This window comes from Anomaloglossus baeobatrachus, chromosome 6, assembly GCF_048569485.1.
Source record: "Anomaloglossus baeobatrachus isolate aAnoBae1 chromosome 6, aAnoBae1.hap1, whole genome shotgun sequence".
Taxonomy (NCBI): Eukaryota; Metazoa; Chordata; class Amphibia; order Anura; family Aromobatidae; genus Anomaloglossus; species Anomaloglossus baeobatrachus.
In genome coordinates, this window is record NC_134358.1 from 213,528,082 (window position 1) to 213,552,622 (window position 24,541).

At 44.6% G+C, this 24,541-nt stretch overlaps 1 protein-coding gene across 3 annotated transcripts in view; it reads right to left on the bottom strand.

Annotated features, from left to right (window-relative positions):
- Positions 1-6,571: 6,571 nt before the first annotated feature.
- SLC66A2 (solute carrier family 66 member 2) overlaps positions 6,572-24,541 on the bottom strand; it is a 214,119-nt gene continuing 196,149 nt past the window's right edge. For all 3 annotated transcript variants that reach the window (XM_075316426.1, XM_075316424.1, XM_075316425.1), the window contains one exon: positions 6,572-8,506. In XM_075316426.1, the coding sequence (XP_075172541.1) occupies positions 8,299-8,506 (208 nt within the window). In that variant the 3' untranslated portion in view covers positions 6,572-8,298. The remainder of the gene's footprint in view (positions 8,507-24,541) is intronic.

Genomic DNA, 24,541 nt, shown 5'->3' on the forward strand with positions numbered 1-24,541 from the left:
CATGCCCATATATTACCCCTATTGCCACTATACCAGGGCAATCAGGATGAGCAGGGTAAAAGCACCAGAATTGGAGCATCTAATGTGATGCGCCAATTCTGGATCAGCTGTGGGATGCTTTTTTTTTTTTTAAGGTAGGGTAGGGCCAATAACCATGGCCCCTCCCACTCTGATAATACCAACCCCCAGCGGTATGCTTTACCTTGGCTAGTTATGAAAAATGGGGGGGGATCTTGCGCCGTTTTTTTCAATTATTTATGTAAGACGTGGGGTACCCACCTATTTTTGATAATTAGCCAAGAGAAAGCTGACAGCTGAAGGCTACTATTATCAAGGTGGGGAGAGCCATGGATATTGACCCCTTGCCAGCTTGATATCAGCCAGCTGCTTTAGGTTGGGTGGTTTGCAAAATAGGGAGGACCCAACTTCATTATTTTAATTCTTTTTACACTACAATACAGCAAACTGACTGCAACCAATCATAGATGCTGGCACAGAGGCTGGGCAGGAGAAGCAGTGAATATTTATGCAGTTTAATGATTGGCTAGAAAAGAGTCATCTTCCAGAAAACATGGTATGTATAATTGTCTTGCTCTTACCCCAATTTTCATTCCTTTTGCAGTCCTCTAGCCCTTATTTTGATCATTTTATAGCCATTTTTCAGCACAGAAGTCTAGGTCCCCTTGTATGGGGTTCGGTGTCCGGGGTCAAGTCCGGTTCCTGAACCGAACTTTTCTTTTAAAGTTCGGCTGAACCTGCATATCCATGGGGCAGCTAATCCCTAATAGCCACTACTCTCTTCTGATTCTTCTGGATTTATCTGCAGCATTTGACACTATGGATCACAAACTCCTGCTCACGGTCCTCCAACATATTGACATTGACGATACTCTTAGGCTAAGTTCACACAGGGCATCTTTTGCTGCGTTTTTGGTGCATTTTTGAGGTCACAAAGATGCAACAAAATGAATGCATTTCCTTCTCCCAGCAAAGTCTCTGTGATTTTGTGGTCCACACTGGGCATCTTTTGTTGGCTGTATCTTCGCTGCGTTTTTCAAGATACAGCATGTCAATTCTTTTTGCGCTTTTACTGTGTTTTTGAGCCCTCCAGTCAATAGATTTGACTTAAAAAATGCATTGGGCAAAACGCGGTAAAAACGCTGCAAAAATGCATTACGTTTTTTATGCGTTTTTGGTGCGTTTTTTTCGGGACAAAAATGCTGCAAAAACGCTGCATCTATGTAGTTACAAAACATGAACTATGTGTACTTAGCCTATGTTCTCCTTCATCCTCTCTGAAAACAATTGAAGTCTCTCTTTTGCTGGCTCCTTAAACCTCACCAGTCCTTGCTATTGGGATTCTCTCTTGGTTCCCCTTCTCTTTTCTCTATACATCCCCCGTATTGGACAAACCATTAACAGATTTGGTTTCCAGGACCATCTGTAAGCTGATGACTCCTTATTATACACAATTCAACTGACATTACCGCCACTTTAATAGAAAATACCAGTAATTATCTGTTCGCTGTCTATAACAGCATGTCCTTCCTGTATCTAAAATGCAATCCTACAAAAACCCAACTTCTAGCATTTGAGCCCACTACTAAACTACCTAAACTAGATATTGCCATTTAATCGGTGGTTTGACCATAACTCCCAAGCAGCATGCTTGCTGTCTCAGGGTCTTATTTGACATTTTTCCCCTCACTCCAATAATAAATCGCTCACTTGTGACACCTGCATCTCAAACACATCAAGAACTCATCTTTTCTTACCTTTGCAAAACCGCTTACTTCTACTTTGATTCATCCTCATCTGCGCTACTGTAACTCTCTACTAATCAATCACCCTCTTTCTAAACCCTCCCTGTCCACTCTATCATAAATGCAGAAGCCAGGGTCATAATTCTACCCAGCCGCTACACTGATGCCTCAATCATGTGCCAGTCATTGTACTAGATGCTCACACACTACAGTGTAACACCGGCATCCTCTGCCTTCCAAGTGGCAGAGACACCGGCGCACTCACCGCCCCGGTCCACACCAAGTTTCTCCACTCCCAGGACCTGCGGACACTGTGCAGGTCTCCTGTCACCACACTAAAGCCACGAGCGTGCAAACTCTTCGCTTCTTAAAGTGTCAATGCATCTTAACCCGGAAATAACTCTCCTTAGGGAGGTTCCTGAGTTACGTAGTCATTCAGTTGGATTCATGTTTGCTAGTTGTTAACTCCCATATCATGTGCCTGCTAACCTGTACCCGTGTTCCTATACATGTCAGTATGTACCTGCCTGCCAGTACCAGCAGTCCAGTCTGCACCAGCTGGCATGCCTTTACTTAAGTCCATCCCGCATCCCTCACCCCTGGGGTCAGCTGCTAAAGTACCGATAGATCCCCTGGAGTGGTACCTGGTGGCTACCTGCCAGCACAAGCCTAATCTCACCATCCGAGGCTCTAGTGAAGACGAGGTAGTCGCTTAGTCACACCGCTCTAGGGTGAGCCTGGTCCCGTGGTGCAGTGTGTCCACACCCATCAGGGTGACACAATATAAAGTTATCAATCTCCCACAGAAAGCTCTCCACAGTTCTGCATCACCATACATCTCCTCCATCTCCATTACCCTACCTGTGCTCTCCTTTCTGTTAATCAGCAAAAGACTAATGTACAATATGTTGAAACCTCCCATTTCTATCCACAAAATGCTTCTCATGCTGAGCCACTGTTCTGGAATGCATTACCCCATACACACCAATTAATTCCCAGTCTCCTTAGTTTTAAGCGTGCTCTAAAAAAATAAATAAATAAAACTTACACTGGCCTATCACCTTACCTCATTAATATAACTATTCCATCTTGCTAAATTTTTCTCAGAATGTGGTCCTCACCATCCATGCACGTTGCATCTGTACTTATATAGATTCTGTCTGGTGGCCGGTTCATGCAGCTTTACTTGAATTTACTATTGAATTTTATCATAAATGTGGATGGACCATAGCAGAAAAGCACTGTTACCTTTTCTGTCACTTACTTCATCTCAGATTCTAAGCTTGCAAGCACGGCACTAACTCGTCTTGTAATTGTTGAATTATTTGTTACTCTATAATGTCTTATTTCGTTTGTACACGTCCCCAATGAAATGTAAAGTGCTGTGGGATATGTTGGAGCTAAATAAAAAAAATTATTATTATGAGTTTTTCATCACTTTTTAATTCACTTTTTGGCAGGAGGCGTCAGCAATAAAAAACAATAAATCTGAAATGTTTTTTTTTTTTAATTTATTATAGGGTTCCCTGTGCTGTACAATTCACATTATCTTCATTATTTGTGTTAAGTTTGTAGTAATACTCATTTATTCTTATGTATACTAATTTTGCACAAGAAAATTACTTTTTAAAAAAATAATTTTTTTGCGGTTGTCATTTGGAGAGCCATCACTTTAATTCTTCTGAATTCAGAACTGTAAGCAGGCATGTTTTTTGCAGGTCACACCAACTTTTATCGGCATCATCTCGGAATATGTATTAATTTTTATGTATTTAGTTAGGCAAGGTGAACAGAAGCTGCATTTCCAACACTGTTTTGTATACTTTTTTTTTTCCAGCATATGGAAACTGTTTTTTTTTTAGTTTGGTATGTTAAAAATACAGCGATGGCAAATTCCATATTCTTTATTTTATAACATGCACGAGATTATAAGACACACTCCAAATTTAGAGGAGGAAAATAGGGAAAAATATTTTTTTGCATTTTAAAATGAGGGTCTGTTTTATAATCCTAGTGCGTACCGGGGGGAGTGGCGGTGGTGGAGTGGCTCAGGAAGGTCCCAGGCGGCAGGATAGGCGATGTTCCGAGCTCGGGGTGTAGCGGCAGGCGCCATTGAATGCCCTGGTTATGGCTTACCAGGGCGACTGAGGTGAAGCGAGGTCATAGGGGGCAGGGCCATAGGACGTGTTCGGGGGTGTCACAGCAGGCACAATTGATCTGCTGGCGGTCGTCGAAGGTGTCATAGGATGGAGTGTCTTGGCAGCAGGTGCATTGAGCTGACTGCCAGCTCCATTGGAGGATCCCTGAGGAAGAAACTAGTTAGTTTCGAAATACGTCGGATTGGCCCTTGCAGGCTGCCGTACTCAGTGGTGACGTCACCCCTCCTGCTTCTGCGTGTCCTGCATTGAGCGCTTTGCTGTGTTGGGGGCACCAACGGCCGAGGTGTCCAGCAGCAGCATCGCGCCCAGCAGAGCGGGTGCTCGCTCTACTGTGCTGGGATAGACCCTCACAGTACCCTGCACCGAGGACTCCCTCTGAGGTTGGCGCAATTCCAAGCACAAAGCTGCTGAGCACTCCGTAACAGGAGTTCACTCAGAATCAACTTTGAAAGTTTTTTTTTTTTTCTCTGCACATTATTGATCCAGGAGGCTTCCTGATCTACTCTCCCGGTCATACATAGTTGCACCTGATCCTGGAGGCTTCCTGATCTACACTCCCGGTCATACATGGTTGCAGTGAATGCCTATGGGCAGTGTGTTATCATTTTGGCTTTCTCTAAGATTTTTTTCTGTGGTTTGTTCATTTATCTTATCTTCACTACAGTAGAAGAGTTCATTAGGGCAGCGGTAGTATCCTCTCTCTTCTTTCTCATGTCTAGTCACTCAGCAGGAGTGATTGTTATCGCTTGCAGCTTTCTGGAACTCCTTATGTGGGGTGAATATTTGTAAGGCGCAGATAATTTTTGTATACTCACTACTACCTTTGAATAGAAAATAGCTGGGTAAAAATAAAATATAACTTAATAAATAAGTTAAAAGGACAAACACATAATAAAGTTAGGTGTACAATGGGACAGAAACCTACACCTGACATACACAGAAATTCACATAAAAGGAACCCCCTTAGAGTATCCAAGGATGAACCAAGGACAAGGTTCCCCTGGCAATTACAATCAAGAGTGGGGTAGAGTAACACAGAGGGGCGGCATTAGAGTATAAACCATCCTTACTAAAATGTTACCGTATTTTTTGGATTATAAAATGCACTTATCCTCACAAAAATTTGGGAGGAAAGTGACGGGTGTGTCTTATAATCTGAATGTAGCTCACCGGGGGTGGTGGAGAGGGGTTGCAGGAGAATGGGGCTGCGGTGGCTGGGCTGGTGCTGCAACGGATGTGCAGGGGCTGCGGTGGCTTTATGGGTGCTTTGGTAGCGGCAGCTGGGCGGGCAGTGAAGACTTCAAATAACGCCGCCCTGAGTCGGTGCGTGCGCAGATGGAGCGCTCGGCTCAATATCTCATCTGCGCATGCGCTGCCTCTGGCCTACTGATCTCCCAACATTGAACTAAAGGAAAATAGCACCCAAAGGTGGCGCTTGTGCAGATGATTTCTCAATCTGCACATGCATTGACTCCAGACGCCATTTCTTTGAAACCCTCACTGCCCGCAGCCCGAGCCCCAGCACAGCTGAAGGTTTCTAGGACACCCACTGACCCTGCCTCCTGTGACTCCGCTCTATCACCGCTGTCACCCCCTCCGATACGACACCATCGTATTATAAATCAAACCCCATTTTTTTTCACCCTTTTTTGCTCTAAATGTGGAGCGCGTCTTATAATCCAGTGCGTCTTATAAACTGAAAAATACGGTAATTATCAACAACAAAATGCAACGGTGTATAATACGTCTGTATAAACCCCATGAGGCAGACTCATCAATTATATTAAAGTATGCAGCAATAAGCCCAACTAATATGAGTAGCCAAGAAAAACAGTACAAGAAAAGCATCTGATTGCCATGAATAGCAACAAATCTCACTGGTAACAGGAGTAGATTCTGGGGAGATATTTCCAGACCAAAGAATGCAGGATCAGCAGGGGGGAGCCATATTGGACAGCTACACAGTACCCCTCAATGGCGATCCGCAGTGGACATGCTCTCTTGGCCTCCCTACGCCTTACGTTGGTGGACTCATCAGGGGAGCTTAACTCATAGAGCACAGAATAAACCTCATGCCAGAGGTAGACGCCTCTGACTTAATGCAATGACTGATTGTGGTAAAGCACTTGTAAATTTATGTACTGTAAGTGTTCACCCAGATTACAAGGGGAGGTTAAAAGGGCATTCCTATTACTTAATACGTAATTACAGCATATTGTTACGATATGCAAAAACGTCTTGTTCAATGGGCTTTTTTTACCTGCATAGAATCGCTGCTGTCTATACTGCTTTATTCACGTAAATGGAGTTCCTTGCAAATCAAATGAACAGGAGCACAAATGTACAGGGAAATATTGTCCTTTAAACTCAGGATCAGTGGTGATCCATCACTTATAACAGTAAATCACAGTTAACAGCTTCAGTTACTAGTGAGAGATTTAATAGCCATATCAATCCTAACTCTACCGCTTCTCTTTCTTAAGAATTTAACTCCTATTATGCATACAGAAGACCTTCATTGTTTGTTTAAACGAGCTACAAAAATATGTCCTATCAAGGTGAAAAAAAACAAACACCCGTCAAGCACCTTTTAATAAAACTGCACATGCACCCAGTATGAAATACTAAAAAAAGACATTTTTAAGATAATAGTTTCTTGTATTTTTATTGCCATTTTAAAAACACAGAAATGACAATTTGTTCCCATAAAAGTCTCATAATATTCAATTGGTCATCTAGTTTATCCAATGTGCAGTTTTGACAGCAATGTACAGAATAAAATATCTGAAGCATGTGGTAGATAATATAAAAGTATAAATCTTAGGCTATATTCATTCTGAAATAATGCTCTGTTCCTTCAGGTTCCTATTGCTCGTCAATAGCCAGATAGCATAGACAGGATCCGATTTGCAACAGAACCGCCATAATCATCATGGCTTCGGTAATAACGAAGGCCATGACACTAGTGTGAACAGAACACCTTTGCAGCCATACCCGTCTGCTTCCATTATTATACTATACACTTTAACAATATCCCATTAAAATTTACAGTCGATAAAGAAAAAAAAATAAAATAGCATAAACTTCAAAAAACAAATAAAAATGTGCCTGCTAAAAACCAAAAACACAGAAGAAGCGAATGAATAATAAACAGACAATCTTTGTGGTCTGGCAAGGCATTGGCAACAATGATTATACAGAGAATAAAAAATCTTGGATAATATAAGTAACACAGTAAATAAGAGACATCTCGAGTGTATGGTAACATTCTTGTAAAGGCCTGGAACATATGAGGGTAGACATGCCACTCATAACTGCAATGCTGTCACTACTGTGGTGACCTACCTCGAGGACCAAGATGTACATGTGAAACTGCAGTGTGAGTTCAGAAATCCCTCTTTGTAAATGTGTTTTCTTATTATTTGATTCATAATGGTGCAAATTCAGTGCAAATACATCCATGGATTTGTAGCCACATTTAAGCATTATAGCATGCAGTGGAAGAAACACTATCTGATATAGTTGTACTGAGAGAATTGGGGAGACTGTGGTCTGGGATATATACGGAGCCAAGTGCTCCACCCATATGAAATACATTGCATAGCAAAGTGTTATAGATTACCTAGACCGGTGGATCGAATGTCTGACATAAATTTACACGTCTGCAAGGTCATGCCATTAGCAAGGCTATACGGGTAGACATCATTGGCAAAGAGTCATTTGACAACAATGCAAAGAGGGGTGCACATAGCAAAGCAAAACTTACAATGGGGCACCTTCCATGAGTTGGCACATATCATATCATGTTCTACATTTGAAATCGACAGTGGGCAAAGCTTGTTTAGCCACTGACTGATCATCCTTTGTAGGTGGAGGGAGATTAAAGAAAATTTTCCTAGTTAGTTTCCTGTTCATCTCCCAACGGAGAAGAGCTTGGACTACCCCTTGAAAGCAAGTGTCAGATATGACTATTACGCCAACAATACTATTCAAGTTTGCATAATGACCTTCCCCGGCACTAAGAAGTCTTGACAAACATACAGTATATACTGGCTTGAGTAATGTCTATGTCTCACTCTAAACAAATCTGCATTCAAGTGTACACACATGTATACAGTGTGAGCATATAATTCACATTTCAATTCAGAGTTATCTAAATTCATTTGGAAAAGAACACTTTCACTATGTAGAGGTGCAGAGGAGACAATGATTGAGAGTAACAGCATTTTGAAATATCGATGGAGTCAAAAAACACTGAAGGATATTAACCATAAGGTAAAGAGTTTCCGAGACCCAAACACAGACATGTGCATTATTGGTGCAAAAGCAGTTGTAGATTTGGGAAGAACGTGATCCAACAGTACAGGTCCTCTTCATCACAGAGCTTTGGCACTGGTAACATGTGTGGTATGTGACACTGGCTTTTGAGGGTACACACTGTATATGTACACTTGCAGCAAAATGGTAATGTCTACAAGAACCTGCAGGAGGCCACAAATGGTAAACTGGAAGGGAGCTTGGTTAAGAATAAAGTAAGCCGTCTTGAAGGTGTCTCCACTTGTCCACATAAGCACCATCTTTATGCTGAAAAAAAAAGAAAGGAAAAAACTATCAGAAAATAAGCTTAAATTATACAAATTATCTTGTGAATGACAAAAATAAATTTATAAATAAAATAAAACATTTTGATGCCCACTGACAGGTGAGCGACAGAAAAATAAAATAATGATTTCAAAGAAAATCTGTGTCACAAATCCACTGGTGACCGTTTGTCGTGCATGGAAATACTTTATTTTTTTGACAGTGAAGTGGATATTAAATCCATATGCAGAAAACAAAAATAGGAAATGTATTTAATGCAAATTCTCTGTAATTATATGATAAATCTATGAAACATTTCAGTGGTGTAAACATGCTCGTTGAAGTATTGCTGAATTAATCAAAGTGTAATGGTCATTTGTAACAACATAGGACCCTCACCAATCAGAAATACTATGTACCCAACTGCCATAAAGGACGAAGCGCCTGCTGTTGTGAAGGTGGTCTGATCTGTAGTATGTTTGTTTAAATGTAATAAGAATATCTGTGTATATAAATAATCAAAATGTAGATGTAGTTGCATAATTATCTGTCTGTCTATGTAGCCATCGCATAGACCCATATAAATTCTAAGCTGTATAAGTCATGAAGGAGTTAACCAAAGATAATGAAGCCAGAATGTGAAGCTGCAAAAGTATTATCAGTAATGTTCACACAGAAAGAATGTACAGAAACAAACTGCGCTGTGAGAAATTAAGCAGTAGAAGTACTCCCTGTTTAGCTTCAAGGTTAGAGATGCAAACTGCATAATTAGATCTATCTAATACACGGGTCAGTTGGTGATGCTGGCTCAAGGAGAACATGTCTTATGTATTGATTGTCTGATACATTGATATATTGGCACTGGTATACAGCTAATACGGCACCGTCTCTGGATATCCCAAAGGAAGACTCCATTAGCAGTCTTCACCCAAATTCCTCCCTTGACAGTTGGCGCACCAGAGTGGGGCTCCTTTCACGGATGCATTACCGACCTGGCAATACCGATGCTTTGGACGTCGCGGACTGTAGACTGATCATCTCCATCACGCGGGTGAGTGTTACATACTGTGTATTCACTACCGTTGTGGTTGGTTTGGAGAGGAGGGATTGACAGGCTGTGTGTCCAAATTGGTGTTAAAAAGGTACCTGATTGTGACTCAGGGGTAGTGCCCGCTGAAACTCAGAGCACGATCCCAGCCCTGAGGTGTGGATCGAGAGTGTCACACGGGATCCAGAGGACGGTTGTTAGGGCAGGAAAGATGGTGGTGGCTGTATATAGCTATATAGCTAGTTAGACTCACCCGGTCTGTAATTAAAGACGCGGGGGGGGGGGTTCCCGTGGCTGAAGATAGGGATTAGGACATTAAATTTGGTGCAGCTGATCAAGTCCGGAGGGAATACATTTTGTACTGCTCCTCCACATCCCGGGATACCCTTATTAGTATATAGCTGAGGGAGTAGCTAGTATAGAGGTGGAGCCTTAAGTTCCGGCCGGGCTGTAATGCACACCGCATAGTCATAAATTAGTGTAATACAGACACCACCAAAATAGCAAAAATGTTTGGACAGAAAGCTGAGAAGTCTGAAGGTAACAAGAGATTGTTGATTGATGCTGAATTTCTTAACAGAATAACGCAGATATTGCTATCAGACGGATATATTGAGGTCAAAGAAGAGGATGAGAGAGGAGATGTTGTGTTTTCCTATAGATCACCCAAGTCTGAGGATGGTTTTAGGGGCACTCAGGAAGGTTGTTTTGTTGCTATTTTGCAGCCTAATTCTGGTCAAGCTCCGGAGTTATTCACAGATGCTGCAGTCACTAGACAGCATCCCTTAACCCTTTCCACACCCATACCCCTGGTCCCTCCGATACCTGCAATGCAGTCTCTCCCCTCATCGGCCAGTCTGGCGACACGCTCCCCAGTTACCAATCCCCTCTCCTTGGATCCCCCTTTTTCCTCTAGGACACATAGCCTTACCCCGAACCTGACGAGGAACAGCCCTCATTTAAATATGTCCCTTTCAACCCCATCCAGTCAGCGGCATTAATCAGATCCAGAAATTAACCCTATGCGATTTTATAGGAAGATGATACAGGTCCACCAGTTATATTCAGCTGCTCGGAAGGACCTAGTTAATCTCACCAAGATAAAAGCAGGAGACAGTTTTTAGCCCTTAATAGAGCCCCATTTCATAATTCCCCCAGGCACTGATGACACCATTTTCCAAAGTGGGCAACAGTATTGTGCCGCTTTAAAAAGATGGGCTCCAGATCAATTGGTGTATACAAATGTGCCGGTGCAGCCCCCCGCCACAGCCCATGCCCCAACAGGGTCAAAACCCCGTATACATAGCTCCCAATCAACAAAACCAGCAGAGCCAGCAACAGAATTGTTGGCGTTGTGGTCAGCCCGGTCACTATCAAAGAAAGTGTCACACCCGCAAGTCTCAGTGTTTGGCCAGGTACCCTCGAAACCGTAACCAAAACTTGCAGCACACAAATCCACAATAAAGGTGTTCCTTGTAGATTCAGTAATAATCTACCGGAAGCCAGGTGTGCCTTTCCCCAAAGTATCACAGTATCCCTTTAAATCAGTCCCAGGAGATTTTCCAAGATACTGCCCACAGTCCGGGCTGCACCCACGAGTCTGCCCCAACCTTCCCTAATGACACAGAGGGAAGCCCGGACTGCTTGCTTTTTTGTTGCAGTGATTTTCAGTCCCAAGCCACCCGTTTTAATGATGCTCTCCATTCCACTCCATCAATCTTAAGGCTTCTGTAATATATTTCTCTGTAGTAGTTTTGTCTCTGCTGGCTGACACGGTACAAAAATATATTTTATATATTTCTGTAATGAAAGTTCTGCCCATGGTTATTTTTTTTCTTGTATCTGTTTTTCCCACCAGCCATTCTAACATTGCGCACCCTGAAGGACAGGTGGGGGCCATTAACCCGCAAGGATGTGTGGGAGGGTGTACAGTGAACTGGAGTAGATTTTGTTTAATCCTTAGAATTCAAAATTTCACAGGAGATTATCACTAGTATCCTACTAATACCTAAATAATTAAATTAATTTTACAGGGAAAAGTATATTTCTTAAAATATACAAATTAGGTTTTTTTGTTTTTATGGTTATGTTTTTGTTTTGTATTATTTTTGCATACAAACTGCCAATATTGATTACTTTCCCTTCTTTTGTAGATACAGAATATCTATGAACCGTGTTGTAAGGTTTCAAAATTTCCCAGTAGAGAATAGGTTATATGTATCGGTTGTTTAATTATATTGTCTGCTGTTATAAATCTATAAATTTTGCCAAAGTAGTATATAAAAACAAAACATAAAAATGGGGGAAAAGTAGATATCTATTATATTTTTCCAGCAGTAAAAGGCACAGCAGACATATTGGATAGGCTTTAAAGCTGGCCTTTCTTTTGCAACAGTTATGTCATGTTTATTGGACAACTATGAAACATGTATGTTATAAAAATGATCTAATGCATATTTCTTTTAGTTTTTGTTTTTATAGATGAAACCAGATGGTGGTCGATTCTGCACTGGATATGCTACGGTTTGCACAACATGAGGTAGTCTAAATTTAGGCCACTCCCTCCCCTCCTACCGGTACAGGAGGAAGTGACGTAAATGCCTTTCTAGATGGGTGGAGCAGAGGTAGGTAAGATAGTCAAAATGTATGTAGAATGTAGATCTTTCCTGTTGTCAAATAAGCTAGGTATGCTGAAGATAAAGTCTAGATCTGAGCTGATGGAATCGGATGGAGATCCCCGCACAGGTGCAGCTGACCAAGAAGCAGTGAACGGGCCTAGAGTTGAGGAGTCATTCACCATGCATAAAGACCATGCCTCGGTGACACCGGTCAAGTCAGTGACTTCTGTCACTCCTTGTGTTCTTAAATCCCTACAGGAACAAGCAAATCAACAAAGAATGGAGTGCGAGACGCAGGGAGCCAGCTGACTGAGGAAGGTCTGTGGATGAAGGGTGGTAAGCTTTCTCTGCCATGAGATCTCTTCTTAATGATGGCCCAAGTAACATGGACTAAAATATGTGAAAAACAAATATCAGTGTGTGCTTTGGTGACGCCAGGGTTCAGTACCCAGGTAGGCAAACTCACCCGGTCTTGTGAAACACGTTTTTAAAACAATGAGGAAAACCTGTAAAGAGTCCGTAGAAACACCCTGCACCTGCTCTACCTATTCTTAGAGACTGCAAACTGATTATAGATGTATATCATGAGCACGTTGTATGCAAGTCTGTGCGTGTTGTGTAGATTTCTTTCCAGGTCTGGTCAGAGGTTTTCCAGTGCAAAAAACAACGTCATTGCTGAAAATCCACATAATGCAAGTGGTATGTAAAAAAAAACAACAAAAAAATCAAACTAATAAGTTGTAAACCAATGCGTGTTTTGTTTCTCTTTAGTGTGTGTTGTGTTTCTCTTTAGTAATAAACATGTTTCAATGTAAAATGTTTTTTTGGTCTAGGGCAAAGCACGTATAATTTTCATATGATTGACTAATTAGAGAAATAAACAAGTGTATTTTCTAATTCCAGATCCTAAATCAGAGTTCGTAATATATGGTTTTCGGTCAGGAGACTGATTAATCCTAAAAGGACACATAGAAATTTCGATAAAGCTCAACGGCAGGAGAACATGGATTCACGCCCCGCATTGCAGAAGGGTCAATCCACCGGAGCTGCACTGAGCGTCCTGCTCATATTTATCCTTTACAAAAAGACCTGTACAGTCCCAAACCATCATTGCCGAAACAGTTAGAAAAGAGGACTTAGAGAGCTTTGAGACATGGGAAAGTCCAACTACAAAGGGTGAGGACTCGCCTAGGAGTCCTTGGTTTCAAACCAATGAAGAAACCCTTTTCCCCTCTCCACCCATGCCTCAACGTTCAGTCACTATGGGGAGATAAGGTATGCACACCAGTGACTATGTAAGGGGAATACATGAAATAGCAGAAACTGCTGTGTAAATACTGACTTGAAAAATCCAATAGCTATATGCAAGAGTGAAAATGTGAAAAATGGAATCTGCATTACTGCCATGAACATATGAATCAAGAGAAATTTAGCTACTGAATTGATCAATGCAATAGAGCCCCAACACTACGCCAAAGTATTTCTCTACGTTGGGGTCCCTAGCTTGTGTGCGTCCTCTCATGCAGTTAAAAAACTTACCATGTATGGGAAGCTGAGACCCAGGCTATTTATGCGTATGATATGGATTGGCAATAGGTGTGGTTGGGGAGGGTTCACAAACGAAAAAGCTAGGGACCCCAACGTAGAGAAATACTTTGGCGTAGTGTTGGGGCTCTATTGCATTGATCAATTAAGTAGCTAAATTTCTCTTGATTCATATGTTCATGGCAGTAATGCAGATTCCATTTTTCACATTTTCACTCTTGCATATAGCTATTGGATTTTTCAAGTCAGTATTCACACAGCAGTTTCTGCTATTTCATGTATTCCCTTTACAGAGTCACTGGTGTGCATACCTTATCTCCCCATATTGATGATTTTTTTTAGGTTTTTGCACCCAGTTCGGACTTAGAATGGTGTTCCAAAGGTTATTCCTTATTTGTCAACGTTCAGTCAGGCAGGATTTCCCAACAGATCTTTCTTCCTCTTTTCCTAACGGAACATGGTACCCTTAGTATTTGGAAATGGCAGAAGTGAGTCAAGGGGGGGGGGGGGACTGTTGAGGGTACGAATTGAGTAATCTAAAATACTTAATTCAGCCATTTCATAGACCAAAAATGTGGTTTGGTTAATGTAATCTAACCATTTACAAATGTTTTTGTCTCCTACTAACTCATATGAATATATTCAGTGATTTTTCCTTCATATAAAATACTAGCTATGGATTCTTTCATTTCGGGAGTTTTGGAGAAGCCTATCCCATCAGGCTGATGTTTCTCCGGCCTAGTCTGCTGAGCACTGGCAGTGACACGCGAGTTGATGTCACATCTCAGAAATCAACAGACCTGAAACAACCGAAGCAGAAAGCGGCTGCTATTCTAACCATTATCCCAGAAGGTTTTTCCAAGTCTGCGTCACAAACTGTATACATGAAGCCTCATCATGTTTTGTTGTTTTTTTTATCAAGAGCAGATCATCCAGGTTCACAAAGTGGCCCTAAGTGGACTAGCACTGATCAAGCATCTTCCTTTTTGTTTCATATCCGGAAAGAAAAACCATAGAAAATGTGTAGCAAATGTTCTTTTGTTGTTTTTTTTTTTTGTTTTTTTTGATTATGTGCTAATTTTTAAATAAGGTCTAGATTCTATCTTTCTTAAACAGGATAATGTGCCCTAATAAGAGTAATAACGCCAATTCTAATAGCCCCTATAAATCAAAAAGTTATGTTTAATAAATAAAATAAGTACTTAAGGGGGGAGTTAAAGTCTGTAGTGTTAAATTAAACAACAATCTCATAAAAAGCCCACATATATAGATATAAATATAATTAAAGTCCTAAGGGCAGTAGGTCACAAATAAGTCCAAATTAATAAAATATATCTAAATGGGAAAAATTTTAAAATTTAAGGTTAATAATATTCACAGATATTTTATTAAGGTGGGACTGTGAAGGTGGTCTGAGCTGTAGTATGTTTGTTTAAACGTAATAAGAATATCTGTGTATATAATCAAAATGTAGATGTAGTTGCATAATTATCTGTCTGTCTATGTAGCCATCGCATAGACCCATAATATAATTTTAAGCTGTATAAGTCATGAAGGAGTTAACCAAAGATAATGAAGCCAGAATATGAAGCTGCAAAAGTATTATCAGTAATGTTCCCACAGAAATAATGTACAGAAACAAACTGTGCTGTGAGAAATTAAGGAGTAAAAGTACTCCCTGTTTAGCTTCAAGATCAGAGATGCAAACTGTATAATTGGATCTATCTAATACACGGGTCAGTTGGTGATGCTGGCTCAAGGAGAACATGTCTTATGTATTCATTGTCTGATACATTGATATATCGGCACTGGTATACAGCTAATACAGCACAGTCTCTGGATATCCCAAAGGAAGACTCCATTAGCAGTCTTCACCCAAATTCCTCCCTTGACACTGTGAGCACAGAGCAGGATATGGGGTAATAGTAAGTCTATGACTTCATACACATGTTAGTGAATGTACAGACCTAGAGACTCACGATACAACCCGTACATCGCTCAGTGTGCACAGCTCGTGCAGGAGCTGCAGATGTCAGAGCAGTGTTTTGACCAATCAGTAGCACTCTGCAGCATATCTAATATATAAAGCTGTGTGTGTGTGTGTGTGTGTGTGTGTGTGTGTGTGTGTGTGTGTGTGTGTCCGCTAAAGGAATCCGCACCGTCGCATTGACAATAGCGAAATTTTGCAAAGACGCCTCATGTAACCCAGGGAACGTCTAGACTATGTTTCGACAGAAAAATGTAACCCTGTGCTGTACAGTTAGGGGTATTTTGAACGTTGCACATTCGGCACCGGTAATGACGCTGCAACGTGTAAAGCCTAGAAGCACCGATAAATGATCGCAAAAGCGTCGTAAATCGGTGATCTGTGTAGTGTCGGTCATTTCCATAATTTCGCTGCAGCGACAGGTACGATGTTGTTCCTCATTCCTGCGGCAGCACACATCGCTGTGTATGAAGCCGCAGGAGCGAGGAACATCTTACCAGCGTCCCGCCTACAATGAGGAAGGAAGTAGGTGGGCGGGATGTTTACGTCTCGCTCATCTCCGCCCCTCCGCTTCTATTGGCAGTCTGCCGTGTGACGTCGCTGTGACGCCGCACGACCCGCCCCCTTAGGAAGGAGGCGGGTCACCGGCCAGAGCGAAAGTCGCAGGGCAGGTAGTGCGTGTGAAGCTGCCGTAGCGATAATGTTCGCTACGGCAGCTATCACAAGATATTGCATGTGCGACGGGGGCGGGTACTATTGCGCTCGGCATCGCTACAATCGGCTAGCGATGTCGCAGCGTGCAAAGTACCCCTCTGTCTCTAAAATCCTGCTGCCATTAAACTGAATGGAGGTGGGAGCTATAGGTTATTAATAGCAACTGTCAGTGGTTGCTATAGGAACAAAATAAACTGCTAGTTGAAGCTTATGCGTGAGGTTATATGATGTCGGTGGGAAGACTGATAGAGAGACAGAGAGAGACAGCCGGGGAAAGAGACAGCCGGGGAAAGAGACAGCCGGGGAAAGAGACAGCCGGGGAAAGAGACAGCCGGGGAAAGAAACAGCCCTGGACAGAAACAGCCCTGGACAGAAACAGCCCTGGACAGAAACAGCCCTGGACAGAAACAGCCCTGGACAGAAACAGCCCTGGACAGAAACAGCCCTGGACAGAAACAGCCCTGGACAGAAACAGCCCTGGACAGAAACAGCCCTGGACAGAAACAGCCCTGGACAGAAACAGCCCTGGACAGAAACAGCCCTGGACAGAAACAGACAGTGACACACAGACAGAGACTGGGAGAGAGGCAGAGAGACAGTTACTTATATATATATATATATATGTATATATATATATATATATAATTTATTGTGAGACTGTGACCGGGGTTATCTATGACGGCCGGTATGTCTCGCCCCGGTTGTGCTCACTCCATGATAGAAAGTAAATCCACTCCAGGGTTAATGCTGTTTCCCTACAGGCTGAAGGAAGGGTTAAATGGAAACAGGAACAAGGGCAGGTGTGCCGGGTGTGAGGGAGTGAACAGAACTCCCTGAGTTCTCTGCTGGAGAGGCACATGTATATTGTTGTGGACTTTTGTTTGGATTAAAACCGTGTGCTGTGAACCTTAATGCCTGGATCCCGTGTCTTCTGCTGCGCAGCCGACCGTGCTACCTCACATATGGTGGAGAATCGGCGGGCATGACAGCCGGTGAGGTGTAGCATCCATCCCTGGTGACCCAGTAGCACATGTCCTGGATTCGAGCGGCTATACTACAGCCCAAACCCGGTGACGCCATGGAGGACATACTAAAGCAGCTGGCTCAGGCTAATGCACAGCAACAACAGGCTAATGCACAGCAACAACAGGCTAATGAACAGCAGCAACAGACCAATGCACACCTGCTCCGGGCGTTGGAACGTCAGCAGCAATCCTTGCAAGTGCAGGAAAAAAGGCACCAAGAACAGCTGGTTCAGGCCAATACACGTCAGCAGCAAGCCTTGCAATTGCAGGAACAAAGACATCAAGAACAGATGGTTCTCCTGGCCAAGTCGATCCGTGCCGGACCGGCAGCAACAACCCCGGGACCGGGTGACGACGGCAGCGTCCGGAAAGCGGTGAGACAAGCGTTGCAAAAGATGACCCCGGGGGATGATGTGGAAGCGTTCCTGGCGGTGTTTGAGCGGGTAGCCGAGCGGGAAAAGTTGCCGACCCCCCAGTGGGCTGAGGTATTGTCACCCTATCTGACGGGGGAACCCCGAAAAGCGTACCTGGACCTCTGTACCGAGGACGCCATTGACTATGCGACCCTGAAAGCCGAAATACTGGCTCGGTTGGGGGTGAATACCTATGTACGGGCTCAGCGGGTAAATCAGTGGTTCTATGAGGAAGCCAAACCCGTACGCTCCCAGGCCTATGACTTGTTGCATCTTGTAAAAAAGTGGTTGCAGCCTGACACTCTGAGCCCGGCGCAAATGGTGGAAAGGGTAGTAGTTGATCGTTTTGTGCGCACTTTACCCGTCATCGTTCAACGGTGGGTAGGACAGGGTGACCCGAGTACCCTCGACCAATTAGTGTCCCTCGTAGAGCGGCATGTGGCTACGCAGGACTTGATACGGGACACTGAGACTTTGCGTACCGCCCGTCGGTCCGGCCCCTCCAAGCCTAGGGCCAAGGACCCACCGCTGACAATGGTGCAGGAGTCCCCTACCGTCCCGTCTGAGGCCGCGCCCGCCGTTCCTGAGGTCCGGAAGGTTCTGTACCCTAAACGACAACCCGTCAAGGGGGTTTCCTTCCCTATTAGATGTTGGCGGTGCCAGCGGGTGGGACATATGGAAGCCCAATGTCCACTCACCACGGAGCCCATGGATTTTGGGGTTACCCGGCGGGGTTCAATGTATGCTCAGGTGGTGTGTACCGCTGACCTGGTCTCCCCAGAGACGGAGCCCCACTTGTGCCAAATACAGGTGAATGGATGTCCGGTTACAGGATTGTTGGATTCCGGAAGCTTAGTGACCCTTGTGCGATCCACCTTGAGGGCTAAAGTAAAGGCCACAGGACGTACCGTGGTGGTGGTTTGCATACATGGGGACCGCCGAGACTATCCCACGGGGATTGTCACCATCACAGCACCTTGCGGTCAGGTGCAACATGAGGTGGGACTTCTTAACACTCTTCCTTATGACGTGATCCTAGGAAGGGATCTGCCCTATTTTTGGACTTTATGGAAGGGACCCCCTAAGTCTCCTCAGATATTGGTCAGTCCGGGACCTGAGCCCTACAATCCTGAATCCGGGACACCTGCCGTAGGGGTCCCCATGATAGGGACAGAAGGTGAACTCGATAGGTCGCCCCTAGAGGTATTGGCAGGAGAGGCTGAGACGGTCGAACCCATCCCAGAGTTGGAGGCGTCCCCGGATACGTTTGGGACAGCCCAACTCCAGGACCCTACATTAATACATGCCCGGAGTCGGGTGACAGTAGTTGACGGGGTGGCACAGCTGCCCGGTGCCCAGGTAAGGTACCCCCATTTCGCTCTTAAGCAGGATTTACTCTACCGGGTAGATGAAATACGGGGCGTGGGGGTAGAGCAGTTGGTGGTGCCCCAGCCGTATCGCCGGCGGGTCCTCGACTTGGCTCATAAACACCTGATGAGTGGCCACCTAGGGGTCAAGAAAACGCAGGAGCGAATATTGCAAAGGTTCTATTGGCCCGGGGTCTTTGGGGAGGTAAAACGGTTCTGCGAAACCTGCCCGGAGTGTCAGCTTACCGCACCCCTGACCCATTTTCGCAGTCCGTTGGTACCGTTACCCATTATAGAAGTCCCTTTTGAACGGATAGGGATGGATCTGGTGGGGCCCCTCGTAAAGTCCGCTCGAGGGCACCAACACATCCTAGTGATCGTTGACTATGCCACCTGGTATCCCGAGGCGATACCTCTCAGACATACTGCAGCAAAGCTTCTAGCTCGGGAGTTGTTTGCTGTGTTCTGCCGGGTGGGGTTGCCCAAGGAGATCCTTACGGATCAGGGGACCCCATTCATGTCTAAAGTGACCAAAGAGCTATGCCGGCTACTCCAGATCAAGCAGTTGCGTACGTCTGTGTATCATCCTCAAACGGACGGTTTAGTCGAGCGTTTCAATAAAACCCTGAAAACCATGCTCAAAAGGGTGATTTCAAAAGACGGGAAAGACTGGGATATGATGCTTCCCTATTTGATGTTTGCCATACGAGAGGTGCCACAGGCATCCACGGGGTTTTCGCCTTTTGAATTGTTATACGGGTGACATCCCCGGGGATTGTTGGACCTGGCAAAGGAAACCTGGGAGCAAGAGCCCACCCCCCATAAAAGTGTGATTGAACACATTTTGGGTATGCAGAACCGCATAAGCGCGGTCATGCCAATTGTGAAGAAGCATTTACAGGAGGCTCAGGCCGCGCAAAGCGGCCGCTACAATAGACAAGCCACCGTGCGGACCTTTAAACCCGGGGATCGGGTGTTGGTATTAATCCCCACGGCGGAGATGAAATTCCTGGCTCAGTGGCAAGGCCCCTACGAGATAAAGGAAAGAGTCGGGGTGGTTAACTATAAAGTATTGCAGCCCGGTAGGCGGAAACCTGAACAAATATACCATGTCAACCTATTAAAACTTTGGCAGGAACGGGAAAGCCTGATGGCTGTTTTTTCCCCACCTCCCTCCTCTTCGGGTCGTTCACATCCGGCTCCAGCGACCTCCGGAGAGGACGAACCGGAAGTAAGTATTGGAGAAGCCCTCACCAAGACTCAGAGGCGAGAGGCCAGACGGTTGGTTCAGCAGAACCCCGATGTCTTCTCCGAGCTGCCCGGTAGGACCAGTCTGATACGACATGATATTGTCACCGAGCCCCACCTGAAGGTACGCCTGAAGGTCATACCGGGTACCGGAGGCTCGACGACAAGCCATATCGGAGGAAGTAAAGACAATGTTACGCCTGGGGATCATCGAAAAATCCCAGAGTGAATGGGCTAGTCCGATTGTCCTAATACCAAAACCCGATGGCTCCTTAAGGTTCTGCAATGACTTTAGGAGATTGAACGAAATATCCAAGTTCGATCTCTACCCCATGCCCCGGGTGGATGAGCTGATTGATAGGCTGGGACAGGCGCGATATTTTACCACGCTCGACCTGACCAAGGGGTACTGGCAGGTGCCACTGACGGAGTCCGCCAAGGAGAAAACCGCTTTTGTTACGCCAGAGGGTCTCTTCCACTATGTTGTCTTGCCTTTTGGGTTACATGGCGCTCCGTCCACGTTCCAGAGGTTGATGGACTTAGTGCTGGAACCCCACCAGGCGTATGCATCAGCGTACCTTGATGACATCATTATTTACAGCTCCGAGTGGCAGACCCACTTGGAACAAGTACAAGCGGTGGTGGACGCGCTTCGAACAGCCGGCTTGACAGCCAATCCCAAGAAATGTGCATTGGGACTCACGGAAGCCCGCTACTTGGGCTACGTGATAGGCCAAGGAGTGATTAAGCCCCAAGTTAACAAGGTTGAGGCGATCCAGAAGTGGCCTAGACCCCTGACCACGAAGCAGGTTAGGGCCTTCCTGGGTATCGTGGGATACTACAGGAGGTTTGTAAAGGATTTTGCGGGACTATCAGCCCCCTTGACGGACCTTCTCAAAGGCAAGAAGTCCGTCATGGTGTGCTGGACTCCGCAGGCCGAGGACTCCTTCCGGGCCCTGAAGGGGGTCCTGTGCGGACAGCCCGTTCTTGTACACCCTGATTTCCGGAAGGAGTTCATAGTACAGACTGACGCCTCAGAGGTCGGCCTGGGGGCAGTGCTGTCTCAGGTGGTTCAGGGGGAGGAACACCCCGTCACCTTCTTAAGTAGGAAGCTCACCCCTCCCGAGTGGAATTATAGCGTAGTGGAGAAGGAGTGCCTGGCGATCAAGTGGGCCTTGGAGTCCCTACGCTATTACCTGCTGGGACGGCAGTTTCGCTTGGTGACGGATCACTCTCCACTGGTCTGGATGAGGTCCGCCAAGGAACGGAATGCCCGGGTTACCCGGTGGTTCCTTTCTCTGCAGAACTTCCGGTTTACGGTTGAATACCGGGCCGGTAGGTTGCAGGGCAACGCCGATGCCTTGTCCCGCGGCCCGTGTTTGATGGCGGGAGTTCAACCCCGCTCGCTTGAACTGAGGGGGGGGTATGTGAGACTGTGACCGGGGTTATCTATGACGGCCGGTATGTCTCGCCCCGGTTGTGCTCACTCCATGATAGAAAGTAAATCCACTCCAGGGTTAATGCTGTTTCCCTACAGGCTGAAGGAAGGGTTAAATGGAAACAGGAACAAGGGCAGGTGTGCCGGGTGTGAGGGAGTGAACAGAACTCCCTGAGTTCTCTGCTGGAGAGGCACATGTATATTGTTGTGGACTTTTGTTTGGATTAAACCCGTGTGCTGTGAACCTTAATGCCTGGATCCCGTGTCTTCTGCTGCGCAGCCGACCGTGCTACCTCACAATATATACACACACACATATATGTTTGATCACCTACCAACCAGCAAGAATTCTGGCTCTCATAGAACTGTTATTTTTTTTTCTTGACAAAGCCCTCCTACTCTGCAGCCATTACCTGTATTCATTGCACCAGTTTTACCTCTATAAAAGACACCTGTTCACACACTCAACCAATCACACTCTAACCTCTCCACCATGGCTAAGATCAAAGAGCTGTCTTAGGACACCAAGGACAAAATTGTAGACGTACACAAGGCTGGGATCAGGACAATAGGCAAGCAGCTTGGTGAGAAGGAAACAACTGTTGGCACACATTAGAAAATGGAAGAAACACAAGATGACTGTCAATATTTCTCAGTCTGGGGCTGAATGTAAGGTCCTGCCTTGTGGGGTAATGAGTATTACGAGAAAGGTCAATAATTAGCCAAGAACTACACAGAAGGACCTGGTCAATGACCTGAAGAGCTGGGACCAGTTTCAAAGATTACCGTTAGTAACACACTACGCTGTCATGGATTAACATACTGCAGGGCACGCGAGGTCCACCTGCTCAAGCCAGCAAATGTCCACACCGCATCAAGTTCGCCAATTACCACATGGATGATCCAGAGGAGGCATTGGTTAAGGTCATGTGGTCAGATGAGGCCAAAATAGAACTTCGTATCGACTTCTCTCGCTATGTTTGGAGGAAGAAGAAGGATGACTACAACTCAAAGAACACAGTCCCAACCGTAAAGAGTAAACAGTTGAGACAACATACATTGAGGGTGCTTTTCTGCAAAGGGGACAGTCCAACTGCACCATCTTGAAGGGAGGATGGATAGGGTCATTTTTTGGGGGATTTTGTCCAATAACCTCCTTCTTTCAGTAAGAGCATTGAAAACAGGTTTTGGCTGGGTCTTCCAGCATAGCAATGGCCTGAAACACACAGCCAGGGCAACTAAGGAGTGACTCCATAAGAAACATTTCTAGGTCCTGGAGAGGCCTAGAAAGTCTCCAGACCTGAACCCAATAAAATAAATCTTTGGAGGGAGCTGAAACTCAATGTTGCCCATCGACCGCCCCTAAACCTGAAAGATCTGCAGAAAATCTCTATGAAGTTGGCCAAAATTCATGCTGCAGTGTGTGCAAACTTTGTCAAGAACTACAGGAAACATATAACCTCTGCAATTGCAAAAAGGTTTCTATACTAAATATTAAGTTCTGTTTTTCTATTGTATCAAATACTTATTTAATGCAATAAAATGCAAATTAATTATTTAAAAATCATACAATGTGATTTTCTGGATTGTTTTTATTTTGTCTGCCACAGTTGAAGTGTACCTACAATAAAAATGACAGACCCCTCCATTCTTTGTAGGTAGGAAAACTTGCAAAATCTGAAATGTATCAAATACCTATTTTGCTCACTGTACACACACACACATACACACTTACAAAAGTGAGTACACATTTGTGTAAAACATATGTATATCGTTTCATGGGACATCACTGAGGATATGACACTTTGACCATGTAAAGTAGTCAGTGTGTACAGCTTGTTTAATAGTGTAAATTTGATGTGCCCTCTAAATAATTAAATTCAAATATAAAAAGCTGGCAACAAAAATGAGTACACCCCTAAGTGAAAATGGCCAAATTATGCCTAAAGTGTCAATATTTTGTGTGGCCACCATTATTTTAAAGCACTGCATTAACTCTCTTACAATGGACTTCACTACAGCTTAACAGGTTGCCACTGAAATTCTCTTCAACTCCTCCATGAAGACATCACAGAGCTGGTGGATGTAAGACCTTGCTCTCTTCCATCTTCCGTTTGAGGATGCCCCACAGATACTCAATAGGGTTTAAGTCTGGAGACATGCTTGGCCAGTCCAGCACCTTTACCTCCAGTTTCTTTAGCAAGGCATTGGTCATCGTGGAGGTGTATTTGAGGTCTTTTTTTTGGAATACTGCCCTGTTGCCCAGTTTCCGAAGGGAGGGGATCATGCTCTGCTTCAGTATGCCACAGTACATGTTGGCATTCATGATTTCCTCAATGAACTGTAGTTCCCCACAGCTTGTAGCGCTCATGCAGACCCAAACCATGACAGTCCCACCATCATACTTGACTATAGGCAAGACACTCGTGTCTTTGTACTTCTCACCTGGTTTGCCGCCACACATGCTTGACACCATCTGAATCAAATAAGTTTATCTTGGTGTCATCACACCACAGAACAGGATTCCAGCAATTGATGTCCTTAATTTGCTTGTCTTCAGCAAACTGTTTGTGGGCTTACTTCTCAATCATCTTAAGAAGAGATTTTCTTTTGGGATGACAGCCATGCAGACCAA